Source organism: Panthera pardus, unplaced genomic scaffold, assembly GCF_024362965.1.
Source record: "Panthera pardus isolate Hobbes unplaced genomic scaffold, ASM2436296v1 HiC_scaffold_6, whole genome shotgun sequence".
Taxonomy (NCBI): Eukaryota; Metazoa; Chordata; class Mammalia; order Carnivora; family Felidae; genus Panthera; species Panthera pardus.
This window is the reverse complement of record NW_026526991.1, coordinates 116,349,163-116,364,281: the sequence shown is the minus strand read 5'-3', so window position 1 is coordinate 116,364,281 and position 15,119 is coordinate 116,349,163. Positions and strand designations below refer to the sequence as shown.

The window sequence follows — 15,119 nt, the reverse complement described above, 5'->3', positions numbered from 1 at the left end:
TTTTTGTCAAATCATTCCACCAACAAACACAAAATGACATTCAACGTCCTCTGAAGAAGTACTTAAATTAATATCTATGCATTTGTCTTGCTATAAAATATGGACACCACATTTTCAAATTTTGCTCATGCGTTTTGTGCAAATGCACAAAACCACAGTGGTTTCTGTAACAAAACAGTGGTTTCTGTTAATTTTTATTTTGGTTAATACTTGTTTTTTTTTTAAGCAAGGTCTATGACCAATGTGGGGCTTGGGCTCACAACTCCAAGATCAAGAGTTGCATGCTCTACTGAGCCAGCCAGGGGCTCCTACTTTGGTTAATTCTTGAAATCATTAACAAATGTAATAGGAATCTGGTGAGTTTAGGGTAGCTGGTTTCATATTAGCTGTTGTCAGAAGTTAAAATAGTAGTGTACTGATGCAAGAAGCAGACTAGTCAATGGAACACAACGTAAAACCCAGGAACAGGAAGAAAAAAAAAAAAAACAATACCTGAAAATTTAATCTACGATCAAGTGGCATTTTAAACTAGGTGAGAAAAGATGTCTTATTTAGGACAAGCAAATAAACATTAAAAAAAAAATTTCCTAAATGTTACACCATGCTCCCAAATAAATCTTGGATTCATTAAAGATTTAATTGGGGACTAACACCAACAAATAAAAGAAAATGTAAACGTAAGGTTGGGCCCAAGGGGAGGATTCAGAGGCGTGCAGAAATGCGGTTTCATTTCATCTGGAGAATACGTTGTTTCCCCCCGCCTCATCAACTTGCACTTAATGTCACTAGCTGTCAGAGTCTCTAAGAAAACGTTTGCTGGTGCTGCATCTGCTAAATTCTATGGAGACCGGCTAGGGTCCAGAGGGATACGGAAGAAGAATAAACTGAGGGATAAAGAGATTTAGAGAGCTTTTTGAAGGGAAGTTTTCTGGGGGACGACGTCCTCAGTCAGCATCCCGAAGTTCAGCGTCACTCTAGCCTCAGTCGTATACACGGGCTGCTTTTCCACACCGCGATCCTAACTTTTGCAAATGCCCAGAAACGCTCAGCTAACTCCCACCTGAAGGCACCCAGCCCTGCTGTCAAGCAATCACTGAGATTTGAGAGGTTGGGGCCTCGCACATGCGCTTTGGGTACCCTTGACCGCTAGCCCTCTGTGCGCACGCGCAGTGATTCCGTATTCCGAAGTGCGCAAGCGCACTTGTTTTAAGCGGCATTGCTTTCCGAAGGTTACCGTGAGGTGAGAGCTACACAGCCGCGGAGCGTCACTGCTGGGGTGTTGTGGCCAGGAGTGTTTGGCCTATCTGTAGCGCTAGTGTTGGGCTCAGGAAGTAGTGAAAAGCTGAGGGCGAGGTGAAGTCTTTGTGGAGCCCGTAGGCTTAGCAATGAAGAGGATATTTGGGTTCGGGAGTAAGAAGGGCGTGTCGCCCTTGGGCTCCGCTTCTGTTGGGCAGAAGAATAATAGGATTGACAACTTCCTGATGGGTTACCACGTCCGAGACAGAGATCTCGGAAAGATCCACAAGGCTGCCTGCGTGGGCAACGTAGCGAAAGTGCAGCAGATTCTGTTCTTGGGGAAAAATGGCGTGGATGATAGAGACAAGATGAACAGGTAATAGGGACTTGGAGGCTGGCAGGGAGGAGGCGGGAAGGACCTGGGAGAAGCGCACACCTGGTCTAGCTCTACCTGTGCATCGGAGCCCTGGGGGAGCTGGGCTTTCTTCCCTCCTGAGGTCCCGCTGCCCCTCGGTGGTGGGAACCCTACGTGGTCTAGCGCCCAGGCGGACAGTGAGAGCGGCAAAAACAAAATCTTCAGCTGCCTTGGCACGTAGTCGTGATTCCCGAAGAGCATTTTACTCTCAAGTTTGACGTGATTTACCCAAATTTCAATAGTAATACACACGAAATTAAGTGTTGATAACGTGTTGTTTTTAATGGACTCATTTTCATGCCATAATGTTATAGAAAAGTGCATAATGGGAGAAATAATTCCTGTAATCAACTTCTGGGCTAAAAATCCAGTATTCTTGGGATAAAAATCCAGTATCCAGTTTATGTCTGTGTGCTATTTACTGAGGGACCTTGGAAGGACATTTTGAAGTGGAAGATGGCTCTGAATAGGAGGACTCCTTTTTCTCAAAATGTGTACTCTCCCTGTATTTGTCAGTTTTAGGTAAAGCAGATGAAAGCATCATGGTTTTAAGAATGTTGAGTTACACATGCTCTTCTTGTGATGTCATTAAGGAAATTTTTGGACTCACTGTCTTGTACATCTGAAACTGATATAACACTGTATGTTAACGAACTGGAATTAAAATAAGAACTTATTTTTTTATATAGGAGGTAGATTTGCCCTTCCAGATATCAAAATGTACCTGAAATTTCCACAAATTATGCATTTACGAACAGCTGAAAAGACAGATAAAGGAGTGGTCCAGAGTAGAAAATGACAAACGTTCAAATATACGTAAGACTTTAAAATTTGATGCTGGTGACATTTCATATTAGTAGGAAAAGGTGAATTATTCGTAAATAGTGGAGAAACAGCTGATTTGGAGAAAACTTGTTAGAATTTTATCTCCTTAAAATAAGTTCCAGGTGGGATATAAATTAAAACATTTTAATATGCAAAATAAGAAAAGTAACAGAAAAAGCCCCCACAAATGCCTATTTACCCATCCTAAGAATGACTTGAAAAGCAAGAGTTTTGGGGGTGCCTGGGTGGCTCAGTCAGACTCTTGATTTTGACTCAGGTCATAGTCTCAGGGGTTCGTGGGTTCAAGCCCTGCGAGGGGCTCCCTGCTGTCAATGTGGAGCATGCTTGGGATTCTGTCTCGCGCCTCTCTCTCTCTCTCTCTCTCTCTCTCTCTCTCTCTCTCTCTCTCTCAGAAAAAAAAAAAAAAAAAATTGGGGGCCCCTGGGTGGCTGGTTAAGCAGTCCAACTTTGGCCCAGGTCATGATCCCGTGCTTCGTGGGTTTGAGCCCCGCTTCAGGCTCTGTGCTGACAGCTCAGATTCTGTGTCTCCCTCTCTCTCTGCCCCTCCCTTGCTTGCACACTGTCTCTCTGTCTCCCCAAAATAAATAAATATAAAAAAAAATTTTTTTTAAAAATCAAGAATTCTGGAGATTGATTTAGCAACATAAAAAACTAAAAGCCTCTATCAGAAAATAATATTATTAAAATAAAAGACCATGCACTTGCAAATATTTACAACATATTTGTATCAGACAAAAAAATATATCTTCGTTTTACAGGGAAGTCTTTGAAATCAAAACAAAAAAAAAAATCTGTAATTTGAAATTGCATAAAGTACTTCTTTGCATATCGACACGAGACCAGTGGACATAGGGAAATATAGTGTCTCTGGTAAAAAAGAAATTTAAGTTAAAAAGGGAATGAAATACAGTTTTCCATCTACAACCTTTGTGAAAATAGAGTGATGGTGCTTATACTGCCGCTTAAAGTTTAAGTTGTTTTCGACTTTCCAATAGACAATTTGGTATAAGTACCACATTTAAAAAATATGTATTCCTTTTACCCATCAATTTTATTTCTACTAAAATATCTTTAGGAAATTACTAGAGATAAATGACATACATTTTGCTTTTCTCAGCACTATTTAAAATAGCAGTGTATTAAGAACTCATATAATGGCTTTTATAAGTATGGCATTATATCCATAAGATGGATATGTGATCATTGAAGGTGGCATAGGTAATATACACAGAGATGCAGAGCTGTGCTTTAGTTGATCATTAAGTGAGAACAAAAATCAGTTTGATCATATGTACACACAAGCAGTCTTTGGTTTTATGTTAAGCCCAAAAATGCACAAAATATGATTAAATTTGTTATTTCTGAGACTTTGAATTTACATGCATTTTTCTTTTCCTTTAAAGAAAATCTGTGCTTTCTACAGGAAAAGGTGTATAAAAGTCCTATTAAAAGTTTATTATCAATAAAAAAGGTTTATTATCGTTGAAGAAGTCCTGGAGAAAAGCAAGAATATGAATCTTATATACATGAAAATAATTTCTCACTTTGTGTTAAAAAATATTTTTGGATGTAAATTAAGAAAACCAAGTTAATTAAAATTTTTTTGAGGATTGGTATATTCTGACAACTTTTGGCCTCTTCAGAAGAAAGGGAATATTTTTATTTGCATTTGTAGATTTTATTATGCATATATTAAACATATACATATATTTTCTGTTATATGTAGCTTTATTACATATAATAGGTAAATGATTTATATTAATCATGAAAACAATATATTAGTTTTGTGCTTATGAAAAAATAAATAGCAAATATAAATGATTATTGCTGTTTCAGAAGTATTGTTTTACTTTATATACCTTTTCGTTAAAAATACTGAACTCTCCAACTGTATTTATCCACTTTCCATCCATTTATTTATCAACTAGAACCTGCATGTATATTATATAGCAGACATATTCTCAAGATCCTTTCGTTCTCAAAGACTTCATTTTGCACAGTATGAGCCAGATGAGACATTTTATTTATTTATTTTCTAAAGATTTTATTTTTTTAAGTTTATTTATTTATTTTTTGAGAGGGGTGGGGTGGGAGGTGGGGGGATGGAGGGGCAGAGAGAGAATCCCAAGCAGGCCCCGTGCTGAAAGCAGGAACTTTTCAAATAGACTTTTCAAGGAGTCTCAGCACAGGGCTTGATCCAATGAACATGAGATCGTGACTTGAGCCCAAATCAAGAGTTGCACCCTTAACAGACTGAGCCACGCAGGTGCCCCAGATTTTATCTTGTTTACTTTATTTTTTAAGTGTTATTTATTGTTGAGGGTGAGAGCATGAGCAGGGGGAGGGGGAAGGGGAGAGGAGGGACAGAGCATCTAAAGCAGGCTCTGCACCAGTTTTTAAGTAAAGTAATCTCTGTACCCATCGTGGGGCTCAAATTTACAACTCTGAGATCAAGGTCGTATGCTCTACTGACTGAGCCGGCATGGCATCCCTAAGATGAGAAATTTTAAATTCATGTATTAGGATCTCAACTGAAGTTTTCCTCCTTCCTTTCAATGTTTCTGAAGATAGGAAATTGTAAAAGATAACCTTTACCTGCCCTTTTGAAATTTATGATAGTATTAAATACTAATATTGATCATTGGAAATACTTGATTTTCATAAATCTATAGACCTCAATATTTAATAAAATGAGCTGTTCCTTGTTCCTGGTCATTGGAATCCTGAGTTTCCTTTGGCTTAAACTTTCTTGAGAAGAAAAGTAAGAAGTACTTAAAAATGTTTTTCTTTTGTTAATTTAGTCCTCTTTTCCTATAATGCTTTTAAGAACTAAAATTTATTTAAATGCCAATCATATGACTAGAACTGCAATAGACCTATTGTATATACCATCATTTCACATAATGGAAGGCACCAAGATTCTACGATGTGCCACTATTTTATGTACCAATAAAAAAAAATTTTTTTTAATGTTTATTTATTTTTGAGACAGAGAGGGACAGAGCATGAATGGGATAGGGTCAGAGAGAGAGGGAGACACAGAATCTGAAACAGGCTCCAGTCTCTGAACTGTCAGCACAGAGCCCAATGTGGGGTTCAAACTCACGAACTGCGAGATCATGAACTGAGCTGAAGTCGGATGCTTAACCGACTGAGCCACCCAGGCGCCCCCAATAAAAAATTTTTTAAAGTCTTGTCAGTTGTAGTTGTAAGACATTTTGAGTCATAAATTGCATTCCAATGTCAGAGATACCAAATGTGACAAAATGAGCATCTTATAATTATTGAAACAGTATTCTTGATAATCCTTAAGACATGTCTGCAAAGTAGGTATAATTGTATTAAGGTACCTAATTGAAGTGTTGTCTATGTAAAGCAGTAGTAATAGTAAAAATTATAATCATATTATCCAACAATTATTGAGATGTTATTTGTACTAGGAAGTGTTCTAAATACTTGCATAGATCCTCATTTAAGCATCACAATGAGGTCTTGTGAGATAACTACTATTTATTTCATTTTATTTTATTACTATCATTTTTTTAGTAATCTCTACACCTACTGTGGGGCTTCAAACTCATGACTCTGAGATCAAGAGTTACATGCTCTTCAGACTGAGCTAGCCAGGTGACCCGAGACAACTACAATTTTTATCCCCTTTTGTTGAGGACATTGAGGATAAGTCTAAGCAATAACTAGTGTGTGACAGAGTTAAACTAGGATGCAAACCCAAGTAGAGCTGAATCCCGAGGTCATGCTCTCTCCAAATAGGCTGCTCTTTTATTAGTGTAGTGAGTAATCACTACTAAATATTGTACTTTCTCCAGAGGAAAACTGAATCTTTGTTTTGGAGGCATAGGAATAACATGCTACTTAATGTTTACAATTTCCTGAATTAATTGCATGTTTTGAGAGAGTGCACTATCATTTCCTAAAAAGTCCTCTCACTTTTTTAGGACTGCTCTCCATTTGGCCTGTGCCAATGGCCATCCAGAAGTGGTGACCCTCCTAATAGAGAGGAAATGCCATCTTAACCTCTGTGATAATGAAAACAGGACAGCTCTCATGAAGGTATGTAGTAGCAGCTATGTCTGCCTGAGATGGATTTGATGTTATTACTTAGAACGAAAGTGAAGTTATTGCATTGAAACAAAACTAATTGGTGAAACCTGTGGCATGCTTACTTTAAATTCCCAGAATTTACACTCTGTTTCTTGGCATATCACTGACAGGCCGTACAGTGCCAGGAAGAGAAATGTGTAAACATACTGTTGGAAAATGGTGCCGATCCAAATATTAGGGATGTGAGTGGCAACACTGCTCTCCACTATGCTGCCTTTGGTGATAATATATCCATAATAGAGAAGCTGCTGCTATACAATGCGAATACTGAAGCAATAAATAAGGTAAAGATCTAATTTATACAATATTTGAAATTTTATATATATACATGAATATTTTAGCCACAAAATGTTTTATTTCATACACACACACACTGAATTCTATACATCAGTCCCTGTCATCATGGAAATAACTCCAATGCCAAGTCAGGGAGGGCAAGAAAAAGGTAGTGCCCACAGAAAGGGCAAAGTTGTATCTCCCAGCCACCCTTCCACCCCAGAAAGAAAATCTTTCCATTAGTGCCTACAAGTGGATGGTAGTCTCAGAGCCCATAAAGGACTAAAGGTCTAGAGGGGAGTGAGGTGATGATGGAGGCTGGGTGCTATGCAGGGGCTTAGGCAAGGGGTGCTGCTGGGGATAGGTGGGAGGAGGAATGGAGACCAGACCCAGCAGGGAGAGCTTGGATGTGTGCAAGTGGGAGGAGAAAGCAGCAGGTTGTAGGTGCTGGGCACTGCAGGCCCCGGTGCTCTGAAGATGAGGGCATTGGGGTCAGGTCATGTCTAGACATCCAGCAAAGGCATCTACTTTTGTTGGTAGCCACTCTGCCAGCCATGTACCATGTTGGGGTCTCCCACTTCAGAGAATAGCTCCTGCTCAACCTTGTGTAGCTCCTCAGAAGGGTCGTAGCTGTACATGGGGAGTAGATGATGGCCACGCTTGCTGGCCCACCTGCCTTTTCTTTGACATGCATTGCCTTTCACTGCTGAAGCCTCTAAAGGAACACCCTTGGTTGACACGGGTAGGTCAGTTTTACGTATTTGGAAGTTCAAGTATTCCCTGAATGAAAATATTTGGAAATAACTTAATTATCTAAGATTTCCCTTTCTTTCTTTCTTTCTTTCTTTCTTTCTTTCTTTCTTTCTTTCTTTCTTTCTTTATTATTATTATTATTATTTTTTATTTATTTTTGAGAAAGAGAGAGACAGACAGAGACAGAGCATGAAGGGGGGAGGGGCAGAGAGAGAGAGGGAGACACAGAATCTGAAGCAGGCTCTCCAGGCTCCCAGCTGTCTGCACAGAGCCCATCGCAGGGCTCGAACTCATGACCCATGAGATCAAGATCTGAGCTGAAGTTGGATACTCTACCAACTGAGCCACCTAGGCACCCTAAGATTTCACTTTAAATAAGGATACTTCTAAAGAAGCATTAGAGAATACAGCTTTGTTTTATGTATTTATGGCAAATATTTATGAAAACAAATGTATTTAAGGTAAAACTTACTTTGTTTTCAAATATTTTTCCCATCCAATTTTGTTTTTTTTAATTACTGAAAAATAACATAGGAAAGCAAAATTTGCCTTAGGCTTTGTGTTAAAACTCAAACATGCATTTTACAATAAGAAATATTGCTGCTGTTGACAAGTTCCTATTTGATAAAAAAGTGACTTATAAAAATGGGATTTATCTTTTATTGGCCAAGGCTTAAGAGGAAAAAGGGAAAAGGAGGGAGCAGTCAGAAATATGTGGGCCAATTTGGAAATTTGGCAAGTGAGAGAAAATAACAAGAAGAGGCTGTTTGTTTTATTGTTTTTGTTTTTTTTTCCTCCAGTTTATATGTTTAGGCAAGAAGTCTTCAATTTTTGGGGGTAATAATTGTTACTTAGGATAAGAGTGAGTTATAAACCTGCCTAGAGACCAAGTGTAGGAGGACTCAGAGGAAATCAGATTGGCAGTGGTTGATTAAGTGGGCAAGGAGAGGAAAGAACAAATAATTAACTGTCATATAATCCTATTCTGGCAGAAACAGCCACTTAGATAAGAGTCTAAACTCTGCTGTGAAATCTAGAATATCTTGATGGGAAGTAAGAAGTTTATAAGTAATGAAATCAAGTTGCGTTTTGACTTTACATTTAGTCCCTGTTCTACCTCTGCTCAAGGAAATTAAATGCAGTTTTGATAAGTCACTCTTTTGGCTAAATCTTCAAATGATGGAGTTGGCCACATAGATGAGACTGATGTAATTGTCTGCTGCACCAGCTCTCAGCTAGAATTGTGGTGGTGAATCCCAGTCCCCTGGGGAAGTTAAAAATTTTGTTACAAGGCTAAACTCTCCTCTTGAACATTTTGAGTAAATCTAGTAACATGTATACATAGACATGGATATTTAGAAATTTTTTTTTTTGAGATTGTGCTACAACTCTTGGTTAAGAACTATTGGGGCGTGTGGGTGGCTCAGTCGGTTAAGCGTCTGACTTGGCTCATGTCATCATATAACGGTTCACAAGTTTGAGCCCCGTGTTGGACTCTGTGCTGACAGCTTAGACAGAGCCTGGAGCCTGCTTCAGATTCTGTGTCTCCCTCACTTTCTGCCCCTCCCCTGCTCGTGCTCTGTCTCTTTCTCTCTCAAAAATAAGTGGACATTTAAAAAAGAAAAAAAAAGCTAACTACTGAATGGAGGGGTACCTGGGTGGTTCAGTTGGTTAAGTGTCCGACTTCCACTCAGGTTGTGATCTCATGGTTCATGGGATCATGGGATCCCCCATGAGTTCATGGGATCTCATGGTTCAGGTTGTGATCTCATGGTTCATGGTTGCAGGGCATTGGGCCCTGCACTGATGGTGCAGAGATGCGTGAGGTTCTCTCTTTCCCTGCCCCTCCCCCAGTTGCTCATGCTCTCTCTCTTCCTCAAAATAAATAATTTAATTAAAAAAAACCCAAAAGAACTACTGAATGGAGAAGTATAGTATATAAATTGACAGATGTCAAAAGCTAAGATATCTCTGGAAGACCTGCAGTTTGATACATGCTACTTCCTTCAACTCTCTCCAAAAGCATTAGCCTTTCATCTTTCTCTACTTCTGTGAGAAGTTAAAGTGAATATTATTGGCTATAGCTGTTGGCTTAAGGAATAATTTTTCATCCAACCAACAGTTATTCACTGGCACCCATAGTGTTATGGGTAGTCCTTTAATAAGTAGAGTCTGACCCTTTAAGGATTTTATATCTTTTGTTACCTGTTCATTATGTTACCAAATGGTTATTACAAGCAGAGTTTTCCTGATTGCAATAGGAGAAAATCTTGAATCTTCTTTATTCGTTGAAGCTATGTGACAGACTATCTTATGATGTCTATTAAATTCATATTGCCCTGGCATAATCAAAATGATAGTTTTAAACATCGAAATGTAGTTAGTGACAGTACAGTTGGGAATTGTTTTAATAATTTAGTTTCAGCATTCTTGTGAACTAATTCGTCTATTTTATTAACAATCTGGGAGAATTAAACACAAATAGATTGCAGTTTTAATAAACATTGGAAAAATTCTTAAGATGGGTGTTACAAGCCTTTTTGTTTTAATTATTTTAGAGAGAGTGTGAATGGGGGAGAGTGGCAGAGGGGGAGAGAGAGAATCTTAAGCAGGGTCCATGCTAAGTGCCAAGGCCAATGTGGGACTCAGTCTCACAATCCTGGGATCATGACCTGAGCTGAAGTCAAGCGTCAGATGCTCAGCTGACTGAGCCACCCAGGTGCCCCTCTTATGAGTCTTAATAGCAATTTTTATTACATGTTGGGGCCTAAGTTTTTGGTAAAATGTGATACTGATACTTTAGGGAAGTTTTATGTACAAATATTTGCTTTATGCACAACCAAAATACAAGTGGGCTATTGACTAAATTTGGCCCCTGGATGTATTTAGTTTCCTCCATAGATTGAGTCAACATTTAAAATTATGACACTCGTGCAGAAATCTGGATTTCAGACTTTTCTTATAGGATCATACCTGGTACTTTGAGCCCATACTACTGTTTGGTATGCTTTGCAGCGGCTGCCCTTTTTATATGAGGCATGTGTCTCTCCAGTTTGCTACTGTCCCTACTCAGGTTCTTCACTTACTCGAGTCACCTACTTTGCCTCCATAAGCATTGCATTTGCAATTACTGTTTTATGATATAAATATATATATATATGTGTGTGTGTGTGTGTGTATATATATATATATATTTTTTTTTTTTTTTTTTTGAAGACTGTGCTAATCAGATCTCTTTTTGGACACAAAGAAACCTTGGTAATTTTTTAAAAGTTTATTAAGAGAAAGAGAGAGAGAATCCCTAGGAGGCACTGGGTTTGAACTCATGAATTGTGAGACCATGACCTGAGCCAAAATCAAGAGTCAGATTCTTAACTGACTGAGCTACCTAGGTGCCCCTTTTTTATGGTATATTTTGATAAAGATTTCAAGGATTTTAAGACAATCAATATTAATTTATAATATATATTTTGTATTTTATGTTAATGTGTTAGGAATAGGATTGAATTTTCCAAGTTAGACTTTCGAAGTTGTTTTTGTATTCTATTTATTTATTTATGAAGGAGAGAGAGCGCGAGCATGAGTGGGGGAGGGGCAGAGAGAAAGGCAGACAGAATCCCAGCAGACAGAATCCTCCAGGCTGAGCTGTTAGCTTAGAGCCCAGTGCAGGGCTTGAACTCACAAATCATGAGATCATGACCTGAACCAAAGTTGGACTCTTAACTGACTGAGCCCCCCAGGTGCCCCATAAGTTGGTTTCAAAAAAACACTTTCCTTATGTGTACTGTAAATAATCGTATTCCTATTGGAATATTTGCAAAGCATATTAGATTAATCATGGTAATAGTTGAATAGATTATGCCTATTGCAGACAGTATTATCTTTCTCCTCAGCATTGATCCCTAAAAATGCAAATAATGTAGTAGCTTTCATTATGCTAAAAATGATCTGTATAAACCAGTATTCGAATTTTTATTGATAAGCTATTATATTTTTATTTCTGATTTATATTTTGCCTAACAATAACTACAGCACAATAATAGGAACAATACAAACAAAGATCTTGGAACCAGTCAGGGTTTGAAGTGAGTTTGGGGGCATGACTGCATATAATCTGTTGAAGAAGGTGGAGGAGGGCTATTTTATTAAAAACATTTTTTTAAATGTTTGTTTCTTTTTGAGAGAGAGTGGGAGAGTGCGAGCAAGGGAGGGAGGGCAGAGAGAAAGAGAGGGAGACAGAATCTGGAACAGGCTCCAGGCTGTGCACTGTCAGTATAGAGCACAATGCAGGGATCAAACTCACAAACCATGAGATCATGACCTGAGCCGCAGTTGGTCACTTAACCAACTGAGCCACCCAGGTGCCCCAGTGGAGGAGGGCTATTTTAAAGAGAAGCAGCAGCAGGTGAAAGCACAGGGGTGGGAAGGAAGAGGCCATTTTGTATTTACTTTTTGTATTATATGTTTAAGTTTAGAGGATCTTTTGTAAGTTTTAAAATTCGGTATGGAAATATGTAATTTTGTAAATTATAAATTGTTTTTGCTCTTTTACAGGATAACTTCACACCACTTCTAGTTGCTGTAAATGAAAACAAACAGCAAATAGTGGAATTTTTAATAGAAAAGGCAGCAAATATACATGCAGTTGATAAATTAAAAAGGTGCAGTAGTTTTCTTTTAAACCTTAGTATTGTTCTAGAGTGGTAATAATTATTCAAGTCAGGAAGATTAACTTAAGAAGAAAAAGATTAATTTATAATTATATAGTGAAAAATGTCAACACATCAACAGTTAGGCAGAAAGCAATTATTCTGACTGGGCAACATGAAGAACAGGATATAGCAGGAATTCATATTCCTTGATAATGTTGACTAACGTCATTTGCAGTGTTTATTTTTAAATAGGTTCCATGCTCGGCGTGGAGTCCAACACTGGGCCTGAACTCATGACTCTGAGATTAAGACCCGAGCTGAGATCAAGAGTCTGATGCTTAACCCAGTTGCCCCTGCAATGTTTTTTTTTTTTTTTCCACATGATTTTGTGTTAACTAAAGGGATTTCATATTAATTTTATAAAGGGTGGACTCTCAACTGTTAGTTTACTTTATGACACAATATTGGACTTCTTAATCTTTTTATGGTATTTTATAAACTTCACTTCATAGAGGTGCCTGGGTGGCTCAATTGGTTATGCATCTGACTTTGGCTCAGGTGATCATCATATGGTTCATGGGTTCGAACCCCACATAAGGCTCTGTGCTGACAGTGTAGAGCCTGCTTAGGATTCTCAATCTCTCTCTTTCTCTCTCTGCCCCTCGCCCACACTCTCGAGTGCACTCTCTCTCTTTTTCAAAATAAGTAATAAATAAACTAAAAAGAACTTCTACTTCATATATATTTTTCCTTCAAAGATGTATATTGTGGTGCCTGGGTGGCTCAGTTGGTGAAGTCTGTGACTTTGGCTGAGGTCATGATTTCATGGTTTGTGGGTTTGAGCCCCACGTAGGGCTCTGTGCTGACAGCTCAGAACCTGGAGCTGCTTCGTATTCTGTGTATCCCTGTCTCTCTCTGCCTCTCCCCTGCTTGTGCTCTGTCTCTCAAAAGCAAATAAATGTTAAAAAAAAAAAAAAAAAAAGACGCATGTTAAACATAAATAGGAGTTGTTTTATCTTTTGGATCACTCTGCTTTAAATTGCCTTTTTTTTTTTTTTTTTTTTTTGAGGAATACTGTTGTCGTTAGATGGTCTCTAAGTGATGATTAATTACTATTACTGGATACTATAGGCTCATCAGTTTTTATCCTTTTTCATGTCCAGTATGTATTTTTTAATTTTACTTTTAATTGGTATGCATAGAAAGATGAAAGGTAGCTTTAACTGAATAGACTTTTCCTTTAATGAGGATAAGTTACAGGTGGGTGATAAAGAAGAAAGAGATGTGCCTTAGATTCACACAAGACTAGGTTTATTCATAGCTTTCCTACTTGCTAGGTGTTGTGACCTTGGGAGCATTACGTGTCATCACTAAATATGTTTCCTGATATGAAAAGGAGGATAATAATACATCCTTCAAGGGTGGTTTGTGTAAACTATATTTTATATACATAGCATTTAATTTAGTGCCTGCCATATGCTTATCAGCATTGTTAACTATAATTATGCCTATTTTATTAGCATTCACATTAAAATATTATCATTTTAAACCTGTAGATAGTTTTTATACTTACTTGACCTCTAGATGGCTTTGAAGTGCACTGTATCAGATTAAGGAAGACATGGGGAATTCTTTTTTAAAATCTTTACCTATTCAGATAAGTGACCTCCACATAGTTTCTTGTTTATCAAAGGACTTTAAATTAGCAACTCTATAATACATTACCCAAGTGGGACAAGAAGCTCCCTTTTGTCCCTTCATTTTAGTCTTGGAGATAATTTACAAAGATGAACACTTGAACATGTAAATGGTTGCTTCTGAACAGACAGGCAAGATATTAACCTGATAAAGTATATCGAAATTAGTTGTTTAAATAACTAAATTCCTAAGAGTGAAGTTATCTCTGTTATTTTAGACCAGCCCTCATGCTTGCTGTAAATTATGAATCAACAAATGTAGTCAGGCTTCTTCTTCAGCAAGGTATTGATCCCTTTCCTCAAGATGTATATGCATGGATTGCAGATGAATATGCTTATAGTAAGGGTTTTAATCTGTGTTTGTATTAAAATGCTAAAATTACTAAACTGAGGTTTAAAATAATTTAACTGTTAACTTCGTACGTAACAAATGGGATTTCGTAGTTTGGTCAGGCAGTTTTGGAATGGCAGTTGGTTAGTCCACAACATTAGCCAGAAATCAAGCAAAGGACTAGACTAGTTGGAAGTAGAAATGTGTGCAGGATTCTTTATCTCAGGACTTTTGAGACCTTTATCCTTAAGGATCCTAACCTTACCCCTTTCATTTCAAGTATAACCCCTATGCATGGGGTACAAATAATGTTACATCTCTGTGTTTTCTAACTAGTAACTTGGGTCTTGAAATGTTCAGTTGTGTGGAAAACCCTGTACTTTCCTTTGAGAGCTATCTCCTGTACTCTCTCCCTTGAATTTTCCAAGAACCAAAGGAGCACCCTAAGACCAAAGAGACAGTCCTCTTTCACAAGTCGTAGGGAGGGGAAAAAAGAACATCCTGATCATTCTACTGTTCCCTTTGATTCTGTTGCTGCGGCATTGCTGTTGAAACTGGTGCTGCAGTCTGGTCGTGATTGACCTTTGCTCCCAGGATTCCCTTGCTGATCCAGATTTTTCAGTCTTCATGGTGATCCACACTTAGATTTCAAAGTTACAAAGTTTCTTTTGTTCACTGCACATGCAGCACAAACGCTCAGCAGCTATCCCAAAGCACCAGCACCCTGTTCTGGCAGCTGGGCCTCCTGGCTTTAACCATACACCCCTTTCCCTACACACTCAAAAACCTTA

General features: G+C 38.2%; 1 protein-coding gene across 10 annotated transcripts in view; it reads left to right on the top strand.

The window, feature by feature from the left end:
• Positions 1-1,203: 1,203 nt before the first annotated feature.
• The window catches only part of ANKRD26 (ankyrin repeat domain containing 26), a 113,773-nt gene continuing 99,857 nt past the window's right edge, over positions 1,204-15,119 (top strand). For 5 of the 10 annotated variants that reach the window (XM_053895821.1, XM_053895822.1, XM_053895820.1 and 2 more), the window contains exons 1-4: positions 1,206-1,612; positions 6,454-6,568; positions 6,730-6,903; positions 12,203-12,309. In XM_053895821.1, the coding sequence (XP_053751796.1) occupies positions 1,386-1,612; positions 6,454-6,568; positions 6,730-6,903; positions 12,203-12,309 (623 nt within the window). In that variant the 5' untranslated portion in view covers positions 1,206-1,385. Of the gene's footprint in view, positions 1,613-6,453; positions 6,569-6,729; positions 6,904-7,379; positions 7,638-12,202; positions 12,310-15,119 lie in introns of those variants that run through there. The other 5 variants (XM_053895826.1, XM_053895825.1, XM_019465279.2 and 2 more) reach the window with 4 other exon arrangements.